This window comes from Bos grunniens, chromosome 10, assembly GCF_055505025.1.
Source record: "Bos grunniens cultivar Pamir isolate PY7600 chromosome 10, Bosgru_T2T1.0, whole genome shotgun sequence".
Taxonomy (NCBI): domain Eukaryota; kingdom Metazoa; phylum Chordata; class Mammalia; order Artiodactyla; family Bovidae; genus Bos; species Bos grunniens.
Window position 1 is genome coordinate 66,783,758 of NC_141174.1, and position 22,332 is coordinate 66,806,089.

General features: G+C 35.7%; 1 protein-coding gene across 9 annotated transcripts in view; it reads left to right on the plus strand.

Moving 5' to 3' along the window:
* INO80 (INO80 complex ATPase subunit) overlaps positions 1–22,332 on the plus strand; it is a 123,539-nt gene that overhangs the window by 48,061 nt on the left and 53,146 nt on the right. For 7 of the 9 annotated variants that reach the window (XM_086321850.1, XM_086321854.1, XM_086321855.1 and 4 more), the window contains 11 exons: positions 681–776; positions 6,886–6,945; positions 7,361–7,503; positions 9,042–9,126; positions 10,047–10,164; positions 11,093–11,178; positions 13,802–13,969; positions 14,192–14,325; positions 15,390–15,457; positions 16,206–16,299; positions 17,063–17,234. In XM_086321850.1, the coding sequence (XP_086177976.1) occupies positions 681–776; positions 6,886–6,945; positions 7,361–7,503; positions 9,042–9,126; positions 10,047–10,164; positions 11,093–11,178; positions 13,802–13,969; positions 14,192–14,325; positions 15,390–15,457; positions 16,206–16,299; positions 17,063–17,234 (1,224 nt within the window). The remainder of the gene's footprint in view (positions 1–680; positions 777–6,885; positions 6,946–7,360; positions 7,504–9,041; positions 9,127–10,046; positions 10,165–11,092; positions 11,179–13,801; positions 13,970–14,191; positions 14,326–15,389; positions 15,458–16,205; positions 16,300–17,062; positions 17,235–22,332) is intronic. The other 2 variants (XR_015134936.1, XM_086321857.1) reach the window with 1 other exon arrangement.

Consider the following 22,332-nt stretch of genomic DNA (forward strand, 5'->3'; position numbering starts at 1 on the left):
GTTTTGAGCATATGTGTTTTCACTCCCCATCTCCTGCTTCTGTTGAGAACCACCAGTATAGTGGCAAAAACATTGTAGTTAGTTAGTTAGATCAGAAGACCTGGTTTCACATCTCAGCTCTATGCTTACTAGCAGTGTTAATTTGGACAGTTCACTTAGTCTCTTTTGACCTGACTTCCCTTTAACTCTCTGAGGTTTAGTTTCCACTTCTGCAAAGTGGTGCTCATACCTACCTTACAGGAATTTTGTAAGAATTAAAAGAGAAAGAATGTGTGAAGTCATTTTGAAAAAAGCAAAATGCTCTATTCCAATTAAATAATAGTAATATTGTTGTGATCATCTAGTATAAGGAAAAGCAACACATACAAGTCAGTATGTTATAAGTGCTTTGTGAATGATACAAATTAGGACCTGTAAGAGGTGGGAGGAGTGGGAGTAATTGCTTGTTGTTTTTTCTCAAGATGTTTCTAGCAACTTCCTTGTTTGTGTTACTGTAACACAGAATATTATTTTTCTTAACATATGATATTATTATTATTCAGTGTATAGGAATGAGAAATGGGAACCATTTCTCTTATTACAGTGCATTGCCTATTAAGCTATTCTTGTTGTTAATTATAATTTTGAGTTTAATCTCTTCAGTTTTCCTGCAGTTGGCTGACTCAGATTTTCTGTTTCAGAGAGAGAACATTTGGGGACCTTTCTTAATAATTTCGCCTGCATCCACACTTAACAATTGGCACCAGGAGTTTACTAGATTTGTTCCTAAATTTAAGGTAAAAATCAATAATAATTCTCTTTTTAAAATAAATGTTTTGACTCCATTTTTGCTGCCTTCCTTAACTGCTCATAATAGCTTTTAATTCTTGCATTTTTTTCAAATAACGTTGCATACACTTCCTATTGAAGTTACTGATGGGAACGATAAGAGAGTATGTTGCATCCTTCTGTTTTATGAGAAAGCTGAAGTCCAGTTTGAGTGATTTTGCTGCATTGGCCACATGAATTGTAGCTCCTAGTTGTACTGCCATAATAGAAAGTATCTATGTTGCTGACTTAATGTAGGTTTTGATAAATCATAATCAGTTTTCTTGACACTCCAAAGCCACCTCTTCGGTCTTGGTCCAGGTTATAATGCCTAAGGTAACAATGTGAAAATTGATTTTAACTAATGTAGAGGAAAATAATTGAGATTGACATAGGAAGTGATCAGCAAGGAAATATGGTACATCAAATATGGACAAGATTTAAATAGGCGTTTCATTATGCAAAGTTGTTGGGATGTAAGAAAGAATGGATAGGATTTATTATCTTATTTGCAAGTAAAAAGAAGGAAATGTTAGATACTTGTCTCTAAAGGAATATAATGATAATGAAGTTGCATGTTAAGGAGGATTTTATGGAGATTATGTATCAAGAGATATTGACATGATCTCTGATCTTGGGTCTCCATAATAAACAGGGGTTCCACGCAATTTAGAGAGCATGGGAGGTGTTTTTCTGGCTAGTGCCTTAAGGAATAGGGACATGTCTGAGATATTCCACTTTGGGGCACCTTTGTGTCTGTGGCCCCACCTTTGTAGCTGAATTAATAGACCTAAGAACTGTTTACAAGGCACATTATGTATATGGCTTTTAGCTTGGCCAACTCATTCTAAGGAGGTGAGGTCATTCTAAGGCAATTTGTTGAGTATTTTCTCTATAGAGTTTTTTCGCATTGAATATGGAGCCCCTCATCTTTTTTCCTACTCTTTTGTTGTTACATGGTAAACAATTAGGAGGTCAAAAAGTTAAGCCTTAGAATTTTCTTCGAAACCACCTTCAATATTTCCTTCACAGGCCAATAGATGGCAATGTAGTACTCCTTAATGTCATTGGTACCTCTCCTTTGACTTTATACCAGTGCCTGAAACTGAGTTTTCATTTGCATGTTGAGCTTCCTTTTGAAGCTCTAGTTTAGGGGTCAGTAAAATAGGACTTCTAAGTGTGCAGTTGAATAGTATTAAGTACATTTGTTGTGATAATCACTGCTGTCTGATTGCAGAATTTTATCATTCCAAACAGAAATCTCTTTCCCTATTTCCCTTTCCCTCTAGCCCCTGTCTACCACAAATTCTCTTAATGTCTCTCTGGATTTGCTTATTCTGAATATTTTGTACACCTGGAATGTGGCCTTTCATGTGGCTTCTTTTCATTTAGCAATTTTTTCAAGGTGTTTGTCATGTTGTGCACTTCATTCCTTTTTCTGATTGAATAATATTCAGTCATAATATATATTATAGTGAGCATAATATTATAGTGAATTTCTGGGTATACTGTATTTTGTTTATCCATTCATCTGTCGATGGCTCTTTTGATTGTTTCTTCTTTTTGGCTATTGTTAATAATACTGCTGTAAACATTCATGTACAGGTTTCTATTTGAACACTTGTCCTCTTTTGATTTCTTTTGGGTATAACCTAGGGGTGGAAATGCTATCACTTTTTATTTAATTTATTGAGGAATTCACCTCCTGTTCTTTGGTACAGCTTATGAGCTAAGAATAGTTTTTTTTTTTTTTTTACTTTTTAAAATTGTTACTTATAAAATTATTTCATTGCAAATGAAATATGAAATTTAAGTACACATATATTATGTTTGATATATATATTACATAAATATTAAATTTGATTATTTATGGCAGCATTGACATCATAACAGCAGAGTTGAGTAGTTGTGGCAGAGACTGGCATACAAAGCTAAAATTACTACCTGGCTATTTATAGAAAAAGTTTGATGACAGTTGGTCTGTTATTCATTGTTTCTATTGTCATTATTCCTTTAAATGGTCAGAAATGTGTTCACTTCCCTGCAGCACATAGTTAGAAGTAGACATTACTCAAGTTTAAGGTCTGGTTACATTCAAAAGGTACTTAGATCTCTTATGATAACATCTAAAAGTTCATTTTATTTGGCAACTGTCTGAGTAACACTGGTTTTATGGTTCTAGTATGCTTAGTGCCTGTGACCTCCCTCCTTTTCCTCATGAAATACAATTTACATTTTTTCTCTTGACTGATGTACCACTTTTCATTCCTAAAATTGACTATTCAATACGTTTTCTATTTCATTTATTTCTACTCTTTTTTTATTCTTTTCCTACTTTTGGGTAAACTTCTTTATCTTTCTGTCATTTTGAGATGGAGCTTAATTGGTTTATTTTCAGCTTTTTCTAATGTTTATTCAAGGGTATTGTTTTTTTAGCATGACCATAGCCATCCAAAGGTTTGAGGTGTCACATTTTTATTATCTTAACATTCAAAATACTTTGCAGTTTCTACTTCAAGTTCTTATTTGATTCATGGGTTACTTAAAAGTGTTTTTCTTATTTTCTAAACAAAGGATGATTTTCTAGATATTTTTTTGTTATTTATAGCTTAAATCCACTGATAAGAAAATATGCTGCTTCTTAATAATTTAATCCTTTGAAATTTGTTGAACTTTGCTTTTATGGCTTAGCACATGGGCAGTTGTTATAAATGTTCCTGTGTGAGTTTGAAAATAGTTTTTCTGCACTTGTTAAGTACATTGTTGTATATATGTTGATTAGGTCAAATTTGTTAACTTGTTCTTTACTGTTACATCTTTACTGATTTTTTTTTTTTTGTCTGCCTTTCCTATTACTGACTGAAAGAGGTGTTAATATTGGCAACAGTTATGGATTTATACATTTTTGTTTGCTTCTGTTTGTTTTTGCTTTGAGGCAGTGAGATGTACACAGATTTACAGTTTTATCTTGCTGGTGAATGAACTTTTTATTAATTCGAAATTCTTCCTTTAAGAAGGAAAATCTTAAAATCTATTTTCTTTGATATTAACTAACCAAACACTTTTGATTAGTGTTTGCCTGCTCTCTTTTTTCTTTTAAATATTATGTATCTTTATATTTAACATGTATTTCTTTTATTTGGAATATCTGTGCTTACTTTTAATGTAATTATTGATACGCTGCATTTAAATCTGTTGCCTCTTTGCTTTCTTCTTTCACCTGTTTAACTTTCCTTTTTTCCCTTTGAGTCCTTTTGAACTGATTCGATTTTATCCTTTTTTTTTCCTTTTATTTATTTTTTAAAAATATTATTTATTGGGACTTCCCTAGTGGTCCACTGGTTGAGAATCTGCCTGACAATGCAGGGGACATGGGTTCAATCCTTGATCTAGGAAGATTCCACATGCTGCGGGGCAACTGAGCCCTGAGAAGCCCGTGAACTGCAACTAGAGAAAGCCCATCTGTAGTAAGGAAGACTCTGCACAGCCAAGAATAAAATAAATAATATTTTTAAAATAGTAAAGTATTATTTATTTATTTGGCTGCAATGAGTCTTAGTTGCAGACCGAGGGATCTTTGTTGGATCAAGCAGGATCTTTTGTTGTGGCGCAGGGACTCTCTGGCTGTGGTCTGCAGGCCTCAGTAGTTGTGGAGCACAGGCTTCTTGGCTCCACAGTGTGTGGGATCTTAGTTTCCCGACCAGGAACTGAACCAAGTTCCCTGCATTGCAAGGTGGATTCTTAGCTACTGGACTACTGGGGAAGTAGTGGTATTTCTTCCCCCTTTTAAACTAGCTAATTATATATTCATTCTGTTACTCAGTAGATTCCCAGGAAAATACAACACATATGCTTAACTTTCTCAAAAAAAAAAATGCAAGTTAATACTGTTAATACTTTTCAGATAGTAGAAAGACCTGAGTATAGTACTGTAACTACACTCCCCTTCTCTAGACTTAACACAGTTGTTTTTGTATATATATTTTGTATTTTAAACCCCAGAAGACATTTTACTATTATTTATACTTTTGAAATTATATAGATTTATTTGTATTATTCACATTCATTTCTCATTGATCTTCATCCCTTCCTGCATATTTGTGCTTCTATCTCTGAGATTTTTCAGAAGAACAAAACATATCAAGCTATGGATTCAAGAAGCACTTTGAACCCCGTAACAATAAAAAGAGTGAGAGTTACATCTAGGTACATTACAGAAGTGCTGAGTTTTGCATTCTTCTGTTTCTCCATGCTTTGGTCTGGGTGTTTCCTTCTGACCTCTCTTGTAGTTCAGTAATTTTCTCTTCAACTGATTCAGTCTGTTGAACTCATCATCTAATTCTTAATTCTAGTTATTTTTTTAGTTCTAGAAATTCCCTTTGGTTCTTTTGTAATTTCTAGTGTAACACTGAAGTTCTAAATCTCCTCTTTAAATTCTGTGAACACGGAGAAGGAAAAGGCAACCCACTCCAGTATTCTTGCCTGGAGAATCCCATAGACAGAGGAGTCTGGCAGGCTACAGTCTATGGGGTTGCAAGAGTCGGACACGACTTAGTGCACTGTCTCACCCCAGAGATCCTGCCACATATACCACAAAAACCAAACATCCCCCAATGACCTTGGCCCCACTGTTCCAATCACTCCCAGGTGGGAATTGAGGCACATGTCCACAGAGGTCACAGACAACATGCATACGGTTCTGTTATGTCCCATATATTACCCTTTCGTGTCCCAAGGAAGACATTTTCTCTTATCTTTAAAAAATCTTGTGTTAAACTTGCCTCCATCTTTTTCTTGGGTAAGGACAACCCAGAAATGGCCCTTTTATGTCTGTGATGTTGCCATTCACAGCTTTCTTAATAGGCCTAGTACAATCTTGAGAACAGGGTTGCTGTATGCTGAGTGTCAGACGGTAGCTCTTAGCTTTGCCTATCTTAGGTAGTTATGCTGTGCATTTTTTATTGGTGTACCATGTTTGATTTGTCCCTAATACCTTTGAAGTTTTTCTGAGAAATGAAATAATGCAACATGAACTTATTAAAATACATTTTAAGCCTTTTAAAAAAAAATTTAAAAAATGTGAACAAACAAGCATTTGTTTAAAAGTTTGTTTCTAAAATTTTTGTTTTGGTTTTGTTTTAATGCCAGATGTATAGGAAAAATTCTGGAGATAACTGTGGGCTCTGAATGTTATTTTCTTCTTCCAGAGAGAGGATTAATGTGTGTTTGGGGTTTTGTTGTGGATTTTTTTGCCTACAGTAATTTTTTTCTGGGACAGTAATAATCCAAAACCCCATTAATCTAAGTCAGGAGTTGGGATGAATTGAAGCTAGATTTCAGAATCTGATAAAACAAGTATGTGTATAGTTTATCTTTACTACCAGTGTGTATGTATCTTTTCATTCCCAACTTAAGGCCAGGGAGGTGGGTAGTTATCAGAAATCTTCCTCCTTGAACTACAGTTTTTTGTTTGTGGGTCCTGTGTCCCTTTAAAAAAAGAAAAACAACTTCTCAGTTTCATAGTGTCTCGATTAGAACTTTTGGGAATGATCAGCACTCTCTAGGGGAACATGTACAATGCCAGGCTTTCCTGTCTTTTCTAGATCTGGACTCTATAATTCTTCACTGCCCAAGTAGCTCTCTGATGCCTTCAAACAGTTGTTTTTTATTTGTTTTAACTGGGTCAGTAGAAAGAGTGCTAGTCCAACTCCTAGTGCAGTAATGACAGAAGAGAAATGCATATATTCATTCTGTTAAGTTTTTTAAAAAAGCCTTTCTGAATAATGTATTGGTGATGATGAAACTGAAAGTGTTAGTCACTCAGTCATGTCCAACTTTTTGTGACCTCATGGACTAGCCCCCCCAGGCTCCTCTGTCCATGGAATTCTCCAGGCAAGAATACTGGAGAGCGTACCCATTCTCTTCTCCAAGGGATCCTCCCGACCCAGAGATTGAACCTAGGTCTCCTGAATTACAGGCAGATTCTTTACCATCTCAGCCACCAGAAAATCCTATATTTGTGATGATACTTTTAAGATTATCAGTAGAAACTAATATACATATTGATCCTTTTTCTAGGTGCTACCATATTGGGGAAATCCTCACGACAGAAAAGTCATCAGGAGGTTTTGGAGTCAGGTAACTTTCAGCTTACTGTAAGCATATGCACACGCACATGTACATATTCACACATATATGCAGTCATTACTTCTCCAGTTGATTTGAATAATTTCTCTTACATAAAATCTTACATGTTTCTATGCAGATGTAATTTTTTTTCTTTTACAATGTTTTTCCTGTGATAGACAGTCAGCCAGGATTAAGAACTTTTCTCTTTAATAAGCTGATGACTACTTTTTAACAAAGCTTGTGATTAAGGTGACTACTTTAAAAACAATTATGCTTTAATTCACTACATATCTCCTACATGGGAGAAACATATCTTTAGGGCTATCTTAAACTTCTTGGCCTTAGGAAATACAGTCCATTCCTCATTGTCTTATTATGAATTGTTTAGGTTTCTCTTTTCACCCTTGCCCTCTTATATTTACAGAAGACTCTCTACACTCAGGATGCCCCCTTCCATGTGGTTATCACCAGTTACCAGCTGGTGGTACAGGATGTAAAGTATTTCCAGCGAGTCAAGTGGCAGTACATGGTATTGGATGAGGCTCAGGCACTCAAGAGTAGTTCCAGGTAATGCAAGTAATAGAAATAAAGTCTGTGGACTGAGGGCATACAGATACATAGATATGTGTCTGACATACGCACACAAGAATGAAGGTCAGAGAGAATTCAGAACATGGTATCTGCATGAACCATGTATCTGACCAGAAGGCATAAATTCTTTTTTTGTATTTTCATGGAATATAAATATTAATATTTAGAGTGTGAGGATTTTTTTCAGCTTCTTCCTCCCCACTCAATAATTATGGCATTTTAACTGATTTTTGTTCTTGAAGGAAATTTTCTGTAGAGGAAGGGGTATCTGCCCTTTGCTTGAGGGATTACTTTACAGATCTTGGTAGGAAGCAGAATGTTAAATTCTGTGGATTATAGCTTCTACTATTTTATGCAGGTTATCCTAGTCCCTGGATGGTTATTAGACTCCCAAGAATCCTTTAATTGGAAGTTACATGTTTAAAGTGTTCTAATACCTTTTAGCTCCCAAACTGAATAGTAAATGAGTGCTTGGCTGTGAAGTGTTACTCAGTGGTATTAGACCTTGAGTTTGATGGATTTTATTAACTCTTGGTGAATTCATAGGACTTTCTTAGAAGTCCATGTTAACTGGCAGAATAGTATTTTCCATGGACCTTTCCATTCTCTGAAGAGCATAATTTCCTCTTTCACTCTTTTGAAGTAGGGCATGCTTGTGGCCAGGAGCAGTAGATTCACTTTGTATTTCTTCTCACACCCTTTCTCATTTTCCATTGTTCCCTCCAGACTCACACTAGAAGCATATAGAATAATAATTTTAAAACTTTCTAGTATGCATTTTCAGTCGCTTAGTTGTGTCTGACTCTTTGCAACCCCATGAATTGTAGCCCACCAGGCTCCTTTGTCCATGGGATTTCCTAGGCAAGAATACAGAAATGGGTTGCCATTTCCTCCTCTAGGGGATCTTCCCAACCCAGGGATTGAACGTGTGACTCCTGGGTCTCCTCCGTTGGCAGGCAGATTCTTTACCTCTCGTGCCACCAGTTATATGGTTTGTACCAACAAAACTGACCAAAGATAGTGAAGGACTTTATCAAGCCAGAACGGATCCTAGTCTACCTTTTTGGGCTTTCCTCCTGGCTCAGATCATAAAGAATCTGCCTACAATGTAGAAGACCTGGGTTCGACCCCTGGGTTGGGAAGATCCCCTGGAGAAGAGAATGGCTACTCACTCCAGTATTCTTGCCTGGAGAATTCCATGGACGGAGGAGCTTGCCAGGCTATAGTCCATGGGGTTGCAAACAATTGAATGACTAACACTTTCACTGCCTATTTGAGGACGTTTTAAAACTTTAATACCTTAATATCATGTTTTCAGTATAGAGAAGTCAATTCCTTTGAAATTTCCTATCCTCAGCTTTGTTGAATGATATTTTTCAATTGTGTTTATTATAGATTGCTTGAGTCTGAATGTTTGTTATTTTTTGAAAAGCATTTCTAGAAATAAGGGTTCTCAGTAGGACGAATAAAGATTTACTGCTAACTTGGAATTTATTGCTCATTTTACTGGACAGTGTTCGTTGGAAGATACTCCTGCAGTTTCAGTGTCGGAATCGGCTTTTGCTAACTGGGACCCCCATTCAGAACACCATGGCAGAGGTAGGCACTAGTAGCAGATTGGAATTCTTTACCCAGGCCCACCCAGAGTGTTAACAGCTGTATACAACTTATAATCCCCCATGTAAAAGGAAGAATTTGCCCTATGTGGTTTTTTGTTGGGAGGTGCAGAGGAGGCATCATTCCTATTTTCTTATTCTCTGGCACAAGGCAAGTAAACTTCTTTATTCTTTGGTACTTATATAATAAATAATGATCACATTAAGAATGCTACTCATCTAATGCAGAGATATTTTTATACTAGGATGTTTATATACTAGTAATATACTAGTAATTACTAGTAATATACTAGTAATATTCTTTAACACTGAGAGGAGCTAAAATTCTTTCTTATCATCTAAAATAGGAATCAGAAAACTTTCTATAAAGAATCTGATGGTAAATATTTAGACTTTATGGGCCATATAGTCACTGCACAGCTATTCAACCTTCCATTGTGATGTGAAAGCAGTCATAGATGATATATAAAAGAGTAGGTATGACTATGTTCCACTATAAAGTTTAATTTATAAAAGTAGATGGCAGACCAGACTAGGCACCACAAGTCATAATTTACTGATCCCTAATCTAGAGTTATTATTAGCAAGTTTTGCTACCTCAGACTGTGTTCAGTTGTGGAATGGATCTTTGTATAAATTTTAAAACTGTCTCACTGCAAAATCTGAGCAGGACTTTGAGACTTGGGGTGTGAAATTAATTGAAAAATACCACATTTTGCTACAGTGCCTTGTTAAAGTTGGTTGATGAGACATGTGCTTATACACTCTCACTTAGTCACACATACACATGCACCTAGACACAGGTAAACAGATCAAGTTCACTTGCTTTCTCTGAACTCATTATGTCTTCACATCCTGTCATTTCGTTGCTCTGTAGCTATTTTACTTTTCATTTGTTTCCAGCTCTGGGCTCTGTTGCATTTCATTATGCCAACGTTATTTGATTCACATGAGGAATTTAATGAATGGTTTTCCAAGGACATTGAGAGCCATGCCGAAAACAAATCTGCCATAGATGAGAGTGAGTACTTTTATGAACTTGCATTCTTGCTACTGTAGGCAACATATTGGATATTTTCTTCTGTGTAAAGAATTTTCTTCTAGTGTGCATAAGAGGATCTGAGACAAAAGTTTTTTCTCTTTTAAAATAAATTTTTTTTCTTTTTTATGTGCTTTGTGTGTGTTTAAGAGTCAAAAAAGGACTTATCAATTGATGCTGCTGTAGTGTTGACTATTTACTCAAGGCAGAACAAGCAAAGTTCACATTTTGGCTTACAAAATCCTCATTTTCCACATAGATCCTAAAAAACTTTATATTCTTTGTGAAATGGGGTAAGACTTTTTGCCTGTAATAAAAACAAAATATTAGAAGGATAATTTTTGGTATTTTTTCTTCTTTGAATTTATTTCTTTCTTTGGATTTATTTCTTCTTTGAACATTTTTGAATTTTTATTATAAATTTTTTTGATCTCTTAACTAGTATCTTTTAAGAGAGTTGTGGAGTATTTATTGCACAATGTGAAGTGATATCTACCATTAGAAAAGTCCTTAAGTAATTTCTTATTCTACATGTTGTTAATATGCTGACACACTTTGAAAAATGATTTTGGGGCAACACTGGGAGTCCCATATAGCTTGCATTAGACCTGTTTGAGAACCCTATTATTGATAAAATGTTCTTGAAACATTCTGAAGGTGAACTCTGATAAAAATAAAGTCATCCTTATTGGTCTGAGTAAATGATAGCAAAACGCATTTGCCAGTTACTGTAGGAAGATGCTGTGGAAAGTTCAGATCCTTGGCTTCCTACCTGGGGAAAGATTGTTTCAGTCTTGCAAATAAATCATTATGCCATAGGCGTTCAGTGAGAGATGATCATGATATTTCTTTTGTTTGTGTTAAATTGATATAATGTATTATTTGTCTGGGGTGTCTCCTGCCATTTCAGATCAACTCTCTCGCTTACACATGATATTGAAGCCATTTATGCTGAGGAGAATCAAGAAGGATGTGGAAAATGAATTGTCTGACAAGGTAAGGAAAGTCAATCTTGTGAGTTTAGGACTTAATAAACACCAACTTAAGATTCCAGGGTAAAAAAAAAATTCCTTGGTAAATGTTCAGTTGACGCGTAATTAGTTTGAGAGAAAACCTTTAAACTTGGAGGGTCAGCATAGACTTAAGATGAGTCACATAATCAAGACAAGTAATAGTTTTTTCTTTTTTGTTTTATACTTATTACAGAGAATTTGAAATATTATAAAAGAAAGAATAGTATAATGAATCCTCCATATAGCCTAAATGATCAACCCATGACCATTCTTCACCCCTTTAGATTATTCTGAAGCAGATCTTGAATGTCTTTTGTTTCATTTATAAATATTTTCATATGTATCTCTAAAAGATTTGGTGTTTTTTTAAAATATATAATCACATATCATTATCATCTCTACAAAAAAAAAAGAAGTTACTTCATTGCAGTATCACATACCCAGTTAGTGCTTAGATATCCCCAGTTGTCTTTGTGTATGCTTCTTTCTTTCTTTATCTTTTAAAGTCTTCACTTTTCGAGGTCAGGATCCAAACAAGGTTCATATGTAGTGTTTGGGTGATATGTCCCTTAGATATCTTTTAGGCCCACCCTTCTTTTTTCCCTTTTGCAATTCTTTGTTGGGGAAACTGGGTAGTTTGTCCACAGTTTTCCACATATCGAATTTTGCTCAATGCATCATTGTGGTGTTCGCTGACATGTTCCTCTGTCTCCTGTATTTCTGCAGACTGAGAGGTAGATTTAGAAGTATACTGTGCTTTGAGTTGTATTACTTTTTCTCATAAAGTCTATAATTGTGGTTCATAAATATCTTTTTTGAATTTTTCCCCGACCTCTGTAATTTTCTGTTATTGCTTGTGAATCCTCCCAATATTCTCCTTTTGTCTTTTTTTTTTCCTCCCAGTTCTTACTCCTTTGGAGTATTTTCCTGCCTCACATAGATTACACCTGTTTCTCATAGTTCTCCTGTCTATATAAAAGGCATCTTTCCAGGTTCTTGATAACGTCAGGTGGTTCTCACTGTCACTGCCAGAGGCTGGATCATTGTGAAATTTAGTAACTCTCTTACAGGATTGTGGTGGTGACGTACACCTTCAAAGAGAGGGAAAGAAGTGTACCGTTGTTTTATTCCTTTAAAAAAAACTATATGGCTGTTTTGTGAAACTGGTTGATTTTGCCTAAATAGAAGTATCACACAGATGTACCTGATAGAAAATACTTCATTAAAGAAAAATAGATCTTTGAGGCTTTTATATCAGAAACAGCTTAAAAACAATAGCAGCATCATAATGTCTCTTATTTAGTGGTTATTAGCGAGGTGATCAGAAGATGTGTGGTTGTAAACTACTGTGTGTATTATAAATTTCTTAAACATCAGCAATGTTTCTAATCTATGAATTAAATAATATATATGTTGTTGAACTATTACTCTCTGCGAGCAGCTGATATGTAGAGATGCAGCTTCTAGATTCTATTCAGACTTCCCAGGGAGATGAATATATAGATAGCTGGTTCTGTATCATAGGATATACAGTGATGATCTATGTGAAGTATAATGGGAACACAGAAAGGGGATAGTTCTGTTAGTGAAGGTTAGAGAAGGCATCAAAACAGAGATGACATGTGAGCTAGATCTGGAATAATGAGTTGGCTTTTACCAGGAAATATGGTGGGAAGTGGGTGCTAAACAACAAGAATGAACAAAGGTAAGTCAATACTCAAATAGGCAGCGTGTGTGGCAAACATTATTCAGACTGTTGTTGCTAAGAAATACAGGAGAACATCATGAGATTGGGACAGTACAGGAAGTTAGACTATGGGAGGCCTCTGCCTACAGGAGAATTTGTAATATTTTACCATAGGCAGTAACTTACATTGAAGGTTTTCCTGCACTTGGGTACTTTAGAAGACTTGCATGGAAGGTTTCTTGGAACCAGGAGAGATTGGGGCAGGAAGCTCCCATAGTAATAGCAGTCTAAGTTAGATATGGTGAGATTCTGTGGTATGTCAGAGTGGTTAGAGAAAAATTTCCAGGTTGAGTTGAGGAACTTAGAAAATGATAGAACACGGGGTATGAAAGAGAAGAGATCAGAGCTGACTTTTTGACTTTGAAGTTTCTTTTTGGGCAACTTAGTAAATGACAATGCTGTTAATCAAGTAAATTGTGAAAGAGAAATTTTTTTTCTCATAGATCAGAAATGCAATTGCTACAGACTGTTTGAGTAATACTATTTTAGTAGGTAGTTAGAAGTATGGGGCTTAGGGGTGTTTGGAAATATATTTTTGCAAGTTACTGTGATTGATGGTAGGTGGTGCTATTAGAAATGGAAGAGGTTGCCCATGGACAGCATGTAGAGTGAGTGACAAGGGAAGAGGATCAAGAAAAGCTCATATTCTGGATAGTTAGCCACATCATAGGTTTATAGAGATACTGAGTTTCTTGAATTAGCCATATCACAAGTTTATAGAGATACTGAGTTTCTTAAGATATGTATACTGTTCTCTTTCTAACCATAATCTGCCTTGCATGAGTTTCCAAATTTATGGTAATACTGAGCTTTCTTACAAACTGTTTTTCAAAATATAAATGTCCTTATTGATTTTTAGATTGAGATTCTAATGTATTGCCAACTAACCAGCCGACAGAAACTGCTGTATCAGGCACTGAAGAACAAAATTTCCATTGAAGATTTATTGCAGTCTTCTATGGGCTCTACCCAGCAAGCACAGACAACCACCAGCAGCCTCATGAATCTAGTCATGCAGTTTAGGAAGGTAAGAGCTTAGGTTAGCTGCCCTAGAGTTGTCTTTATTAACCCACTTCAGGGAAGAGGCTCTAGCTAGCCTTGATGCCAAATAAACAAAGGCTGTTAAAGAATGAGAATGGGAATATATATATTTATAAAGGTAAATATGCAGGGTTTAGGATTCCCCCGTTGCTTCATAGTGATGTCTGCACGTGACACCCTATTGTCTTATCATTTCCCTTTCTCTTAGGTATGTAATCACCCAGAATTATTTGAACGACAAGAAACTTGGTCTCCATTTCATATTTCCCTAAAGCCATACCAGATTTCAAAGTTTATCTACCGTCATGGACAGATCAGGGTCTTCAACCATTCACGAGACAGGTGAGCACATACTAATATCTATTTGCTCTAAGAGTGCTTTTGTAATTTGGGGTTTTGTGGCTTAGTAGATAAACTTAATTGAGAGTGAGTTCCACAACAGCGAGGTATTTAAGCAGTGGGTGGACAACTGTTTGTTGAGGGATCTAGTGATAGGGTCTGTGTACTATCAAGAGTTTAACTGGATGACCTGAAAGGCCCTAACTACTTGCAGTTCCCTTTCTGAATGAGGAATGTACATGTGTGCAAACATGTACTTGTACCAACAGAGATCAACAAATATCTCTAAGTATTGAAATTGCTTTGTAGTGGCTTATTTCACACTTGTAATAGCACTTGTGGAAAAACAGATTTGATTTCAAATTTACCTTTTTCCCAGAATCAGCAATGATAGATTTGGTTAAAAAAATGAAGTGTTGTTAATGGTAATATGCTGGAAACCACTTCCATTCAGAAAATAGGTGTGTAGGTCCATTCTTCACCTCTGCATGCAGAATCAATCAGAAAATAATGATTTTATTTTGAAAATTTAACAATTGCTTTTGAATTTTTTAAACAAATTCCCAAAAGAGTCTTGCATACACTTGCACTTGAGAACCATAGATTTAGAAAGCTCTTTCTGTATAGAAACTATATAAACAATATTATCAAAATAATCATCAACAACATCTAGCCTAACATTACTGAAACTGAGACAGATTTCTTGGGTTTAATTTTAGAATTCTTTGTGATAGCTCCAGGCTAATACTTTACATGGGCAAGGGGATTAACAGAACAGGGTTGTAGTGGTTTTTGTTTAATATAGTGTATGGCAACTTCCAGTGCTGGAGTTGTGTTTCTGGAAATGTGAAATAAAATGAGACCGCTTTGAACTTGTATTATCATCTACTACCTTTAGTAAATATTTAGTATTTTATATGGTATCATTTTTGCCTGGCAACAAAATTCTCAAAAGTATAAACAGTTTTAAACCTTCAAAGATTCTTTTAGTTTGGAGCCTCCAGTTTAGTTAACTTTCTGATATTTATATTTGGGTTTGGATTTATTTTATTTTACTTACTTTACAGGTGGTTAAGGGTTCTTCTTTCTCCATTTGCACCAGACTATATCCAACAGTCTCTCTTTCACAGAAAAGGTAGGTGTTTTGGTCTTTGAGAAGGAAAGTATGCCAAGGATTTATCAGGATGTTCTTTGTTTTGCTGAGTTGTAACTAATAGTGGCTTTGCCTGAATGCTAGGCTTTTGTTTATAGTCTTGATAAGATTTAAGTAAGTTAGTTGTCTTCATCTGTAGATGCTAGTAAGCTTTGTGGTTATAACAGAAAGCATAAAAAAAATTTTTTTTAATTTCTTTCCGTTTCAGTTGACCTTCCATCTTTATTTTATATCTGTCTCATAAAAATGTCTTACACCCTTGAATAAAGGTATGATAGAGACAGTGCAGGGTCTTAGTTTGATTCTTTGATTAGTTTGATTCTTTAGGTCCCTGCTGCTTAGTCTAAAGAAAGGAACCTGCTCAACTTTGAGCATTGTCCAAAGTATTGAGGCAGAAGTTCAGAATTCTTCACCTCTGTGCTTTCCTTTTCTTTTCCTTTTCCTGGCACAATAAAAAGAGGAAGGCAGTTAGCCAAGGATCCGAAACCCCAGAGGTAACTGATGAGCCAACCCCACTCTGGCTCATATATGTCATATCTCATACGTCTGCCTCTCTTACTTGTGATTGTGGTACAAAAATATGACACTCTGTATTCTGTCAAAGTGGCTGTATTGGAACCTTTAGAATAGTTTTAAATTTTTAAGTCAAAATTCAGCAGTTCAGCAGGCTTTAGTTGAGTGTTGTCTCTTGGTTTTCTGTTGGGTTTCACTTTGTTCTTTGATATTCCAGGTGTTAATGAAGAAAGCTGTTTCTCTTTCCTTCGCTTTATTGATGTATCTCCAGCTGAAATGGCAAACCTCATGCTTCAGGGACTTTTAGCCAGGTGAGAAGTTTGTTCATTGTTTGATGAGAGAACAGTTGAGAATAAATAGGGGCAAATGTTGAATACTGTGAAATTAAATATTTAGTATTATATGATCTTACAGAGCATCTCATTCTTTTTGTATTAAGAATTAAAGTTTTATAAGGAAGTCATAACTTTCTTTTGAAAATTTAATAATTGTACAATGCTTCATGCTATACCTTAAATAAAAACTGTTTAGGTTCTTCTCCCAAATGCTATCAGAAGGTCTTCAAGTCTTAATTTCTAGGTAGAAATTTGTTTTATTTGTTTGTTCAGGGCAAATGATGGCTGATGATTCCTTTACTTAGTAGGGATTGTAGCGTAACCTGCCTTATGTATTCTGGGAAACTTAGTTCTCTGTTCTTATTCTTTGGAATAATGGCTTTTACTTAATTTACTGCTTTGTATTATATTTGTGTAAAAAATAATGACCTCATTAGGAGAGGCTTATCTCCTTTATAAGAGGATGTTTTTATAAAGGTTTTGCGATAAGAGTTGAATATTCCTTAACACTAATAGGAGCTTTACGGAGGATTTTCGTTTTCATAGTAGCAAACCCAATTCATGCCAAAGGTAGAATTTATAGAACAAAAGTATGAACCGACTTTGAAAGAACTGTGTCTAAAATGCCCAAGATTGACAGAAGAGACAGTTAATGAGAGACAAGGTTCCTCGCTGCTATGAACTACCCTCAAACCTCCATGGAGCACTGAATAAGCATGTCTGCTGTGGTTTGTTTCAGATGGTTAGCTCTTTTCCTGTCTCTGAAAGCCTCCTACAGGCTCCATCAGCTGCGCTCCTGGGGAGAGCCGGAAGGGGAGAGCCAGGAGAAATATCTGAGAAACAAGGATTTCCTTCTTGGGGTTAATTTTCCACTCTCCTTTCCCAACCTTTCCAGCTGCCCTTTGTTAAAGGTAAGCAATTATTTCAGCATCAGTTATCTATGTAATACTCCCTTCCCTTTTCTTTCAATCAATAAAAGTAATAAAGTAAAAGATGACCTGAAGCGGCCAAAAAAAGTTCCCAGAGGAGTGAGAGCAGAGTATTGTTACAATTTATTACATACAACTTAATAGACATTTTATGTGTGTATACAGTATATGTATTTATATTTTAATATATATTTTATACATAACTTTACTGGGAAGTACACATATTTTAAAGTACACATTTAAAATATATGAATTTACACTTGTGTATGCATTTGTGTAACAACTATCTAGATTAAGGTATAGAATATTTCCAGCACCCAGAAGTCTTCTCTTATACTTCTTCCCATTTGAAACCTCAAGTTCAGAACTGACCACCAAAAAAAAGATATTCTTTTTTAATGCCGTGAAGTAGTCCATTGCCTGTTTCTAATCATAGTTTATTAGTCTAATGTTGGTGGATATTTAGGTTGGTTCCAGTTTGGGGCTATTATGAATAAAAGTGCTATACATATTCGTGTACATGTCTTTTGATGAATGCAAGCACTAATTTCTTTGGCGTTTATATCCAGGAGTGGGATTGCTGTATCATCACACATATGTATGTTTAGATTTAGTACCCATTGCCAATGAGGGTGAAAGAGGAAAGTAGAAAAACTGGCTTAAAACTCAAGATTCAAAAAACTAGGATCATGGCCTCCATCACTTCGTGACAAATAAGTGGAAGCGGTGACAAGTTTTATTTTCTTAGGCTCCAAAATCACTGCGGATGATGATTGCAGCCATGAAATTAAAACACTTGATCCTTGGAAAGAAAGCTGTAAGAAACCTAGACAGTGTATCAAAAAGCCAAGATGTCACTTGGCTGGCAAAGGTTCTTATAGTCAAAGCTCTGGTTTTCCCAGTAGTCTTGTGAGAGTTGGACCATAAAGAAGGCTGAGCACCAGAGAATTGATGCTTTGAAATATGGAGCTGGAGAAGATTCTTGAATCCCTTGGATTGCAAGGAGATCAAACCAATTGTTCCTAAAGGAAATCAATTCTGAATATTCATTGGAAGGACTGATGTTGAAGCTGAAGCTCCAGTTTTTGACCACCTGATGCAAACAGCTGATTCACTGGAAAAGACCCTGAAGCTGGGAAAGATTGAAGGCAAAAGGAGAAGAGGGTGGCAGAGGACGAGATGGATGGATAGAATCACCAACTCACTGGACATGAATTTGAGCAAACTCAAGGAGATAGTGAAGGACAGGGAAGCCTGGCGTACTGAAGTCCATGGGGTCACAAAGAGCCAGACATGACTTAGTGACTGAACAACAACCCATTGCCACATATTTTTCCAAAATGGTATTACAAAGTTAAAGTCCCACCAACAGTGTGAGAGATTTACTGTTCATCTTCCTTGCCTACTCCTGGTACTGTCAGTTCATTTTTTGAATTTGTGATTTTCAGTTTCATCTCCATGGAAAATAATGATGTTGAACACTTTTTCATGTAATTGTTCACCTTTATATAGGTAAGGGAGAAAGGTAAGGGAGAAAGTGATAGGTGATAGGTGCAGGTTCAGATCATGTGGGACCTTATAAGTTAATGCTAAGGATCTGTGTATTATTCTGAATGAAATGGATAATGCTGGAGAATTTTGAGAAGCGATTTGTATGTTTATTTTATAGTTCTTTAACGAGATTAAAAGTTTAAAAGGTAGAAATTTTCTTTGTATCCTCTAGAAAATGTAAGGGGTCGTCAGTCACACGGCCTACAGAATGTAGGCTGTTCTTTGGCTGTATCTATTATTTGCCTGCTGTCCACTGAAGAACCCGTGTGGTTTCTTTTTCTTCTGTTTCCCAGTTTCTTTCTCAAGTGTTGCTCCATGTACTTTTTTGGATTCCGAAGATAAGATCAGTAATGCAGAAGGAGCATAGAATTGGGTTCCAATTCTGTTTGGAATAATATAGTCAGTGGTGGCAAGGTGACTTCCTTCTAGTAAATACTGCTATGTTTGGTAGACAGTTGCTTAACCTCTTGTAGTCTGATTTCCTTACATTTGATACTGTGTATTGCTAAAGATACAAATTTTTTTTACTAGTTTTATTTTTGATACAGAAAGCACCATTGCCCCTGGGATTTTGTTGTGCCCTATTATGTCAATGATTCAATCTTACGTAACACTGAAAGAGATGCGTCAATTATTTGTATTCTTCTGCTTTCTGAAAATAGAGTAGTGTGTTCAAAGCACCTGTTCCGTGCTGTCCTTCAGTCAGTTAATTTCTTGAGAAATTTAGATGTGGGCAGCATGCTTTATGTGAAATTGGTTTTTCCAAAGTTAGATTCACTTCCATTTCTTCTTCTTTACTTTTATTTCATGTTGTAGGTAGACATTTGCTTTTGTAGTAGCTTAGCATGTAGAACTGAGTTACTGAGCCACAGGTAGCTGAAAGCTAATCATGGATGTGTAGAGATGCTGTTCTGCTTTGGCTCTCGTCATCCTTATCTCCAACATACATATGTTGAAATATCAACCAGGCAGTGTATCTTGCCAGAGTTGGTTGATACATCTTTTCTAAGAAATACTTGCTTTCAATTAAGTAGAATGATTTTTACATGATACCTAGCCTTAAAGGTTAGACTGGGTTCTGATTGAACAATCATTTTGTTGACACTCCATGTGTAACAATTAATAAAGCCCATTATAACTGTGGCTTTTTCAGTCTGGCCATGACTCACAAGAATATTTTATACTACCTGTAGTTATGTAAGAATCAAGACTAGGTGAATAGAATCACCATGTAGAAAGATTCTGGATCATTCTGTGTAATAGTAAGGAAAGAAGCTGACATTTTGGGACTAAGGAAGGGTCTTACTTTCTGAATATGAAAGAGACCATCAGAAATTACTCAGAGAGCAGTACGCATATTTCATTGCAGAGTTACTCTGACATGTAGTTTATGATCAACTACTACTGATGACTGTCTTAGTCTATTTTGGCATGTACCTGTTATATTCCTTCTATTTAAAAATCGTATAAAGTTAAGTAATTTTGAAAAAACAAAAAACAAAAAACCTGATTCAAACCTGAGCAGATAGTTTATTATGGAAACTCTCCCCTAAGAGTGGCTTTGCTAGAATATGCCTCTCACCACTGTCATGCTGCTTCTCACACTGATTTCTCCAAACCAAGTTTTTCTTATTCAAGAAATATTTTTTTAGAGAACATGACATTGCCTATTTTGCAAGAAGAGTAGAGAAAGAAATTTTGACTACTTAATTCTTTAAAACAGATTTCCAAAGTTTATTAGTTAAGAGTATAGAGTAAAAGCTAAAACTTAAGATGCATGACATTTTAGTGTACATACATATATGAAAAACACACTTCCTCTAATCCTGCCAGTTTACAGTTTTTTACAAAAAATGAGTCTTTCTTTGGGGTGGGGGGAAGGTAACTTGTCAAGTATGGACAACAGTGGCGAGACTTAAGTCTAATAATTATCTGTCTTGATGATGTTTGGATTTGTAGATAGGATTTAAATACAAGGTCTTGGGTTCCTTTTATTTATTTGTGGCTGCACCAGGTCTTAGTTGTCATATGTGGGATCTATCGTTGTGGCGCATGGACTTCTCTCTAGTTGTGGCACGAGGGCTTAGTTGCCCCATAGCATGTGGGATCCTAGTTCCCCGACCAGGGATCAAGCCTGTCCCCTACGTTGAAAGGTGGATTCTTCACCACCACCAGGAAAGTCCCTTGTCTTGAATTCTTTTTGTCCTTTCTTTGTGATAAATTCATCATGTATGTGCTTTGTGCCTTTTCCTGATGTGACTTGTTTGTTGTCATTGAGCTCTACAAAAAAATTCCGGCATTATTAATACAGTTTACAAATCCTCTGAAAGATCCTTTGCTTATACAGGGATGCTACTACTGTGGAATCAGAGAGAAAAATTTTATCTTCACAGGAAGCAAATTTATAACTGTGCTTACCAGTTTCAGCATATATCCTGAAAATATACCTTGAAAGGTATTTGCTGTCATTCCTATGGTGAATTAGAACTTCAGGAAGGACAAGAAAAGTCCTGAAAGATTAGAAAAAGACTGACATGTAATTGTGGGTCGTTAAAGCTTGAGAGGGCAGGAAGTACCCTAGTCAATGATTAGAGAGTTAAACTTTTTTTCTAATGATATTAATTAATAACCATTTGAATTCATGAACCTAAGAAGTAGCTAAGTTGATCCTGAAGATATGACTGTTTGCTTTCCATTAGTAGATAACAGGCCCAGGTGATTAGAGAAACAGGAAGAAATAATAGGTATAATATATTAAAAATCGTAGCCTTTCTCTTGTTGCCTTGGCTATCCTAGAGATATTAACATACATATAGGAAAGTGCACAAGTCATGTGACAGTGCCTTGTCTGCTCATTCTAGTCCTTGTATATGATAGTATCTCACTGTGGCTTTAAATTACATTTCCCTTGTGAATAATGATATTGAATACCTTTTCTGATGCTCACTGGCCATTTGGATAACCTCCTTGGTGAAATGCTTCTTCAAGACACTTGCTTATTTTTCTTTGTTCTACCTATTACTTACTTTTTCACTCTCAGTACTATCCTCTGTTGAATTGTTAGCATTTTTTGTATCTTGTGAAAGAAATCTTTGTCTTTATTGAGGTCGTGAAGATTATTCTGTTTTTCTCCAAAAATTTTTTTGATTTACTGTTCAAATCTACAAGAAACTGTGTTTTTAGTGTGTGTTATGGGTTGTCATTTTTTTTTTTTTACTTATCATAGATATCCATATCCATTTGACCCAACTTCTTTTGTTGAAAAGCCCATCCTTGTTGCACTACAGCTTCACTTTTGTCAAACAGGTGGCTGTATATGTGTAGGTCTATTTCTTATCATGTTCTGTTCTATTAGTCCATTAGTCTGTCCTTGACCAGTACCAATTATCTTAATAATTCTTGCTCCATGATAAGACTTGAAACTGGTAGCACAGGTTCTCTGTCTTTGGTTTTCTTCAGTATTGCCTTTACTGTTCTTGGCCCTTTGCATTTTCATGTAAATTTAGAATCCTCTCATCTGTCTTAGTTT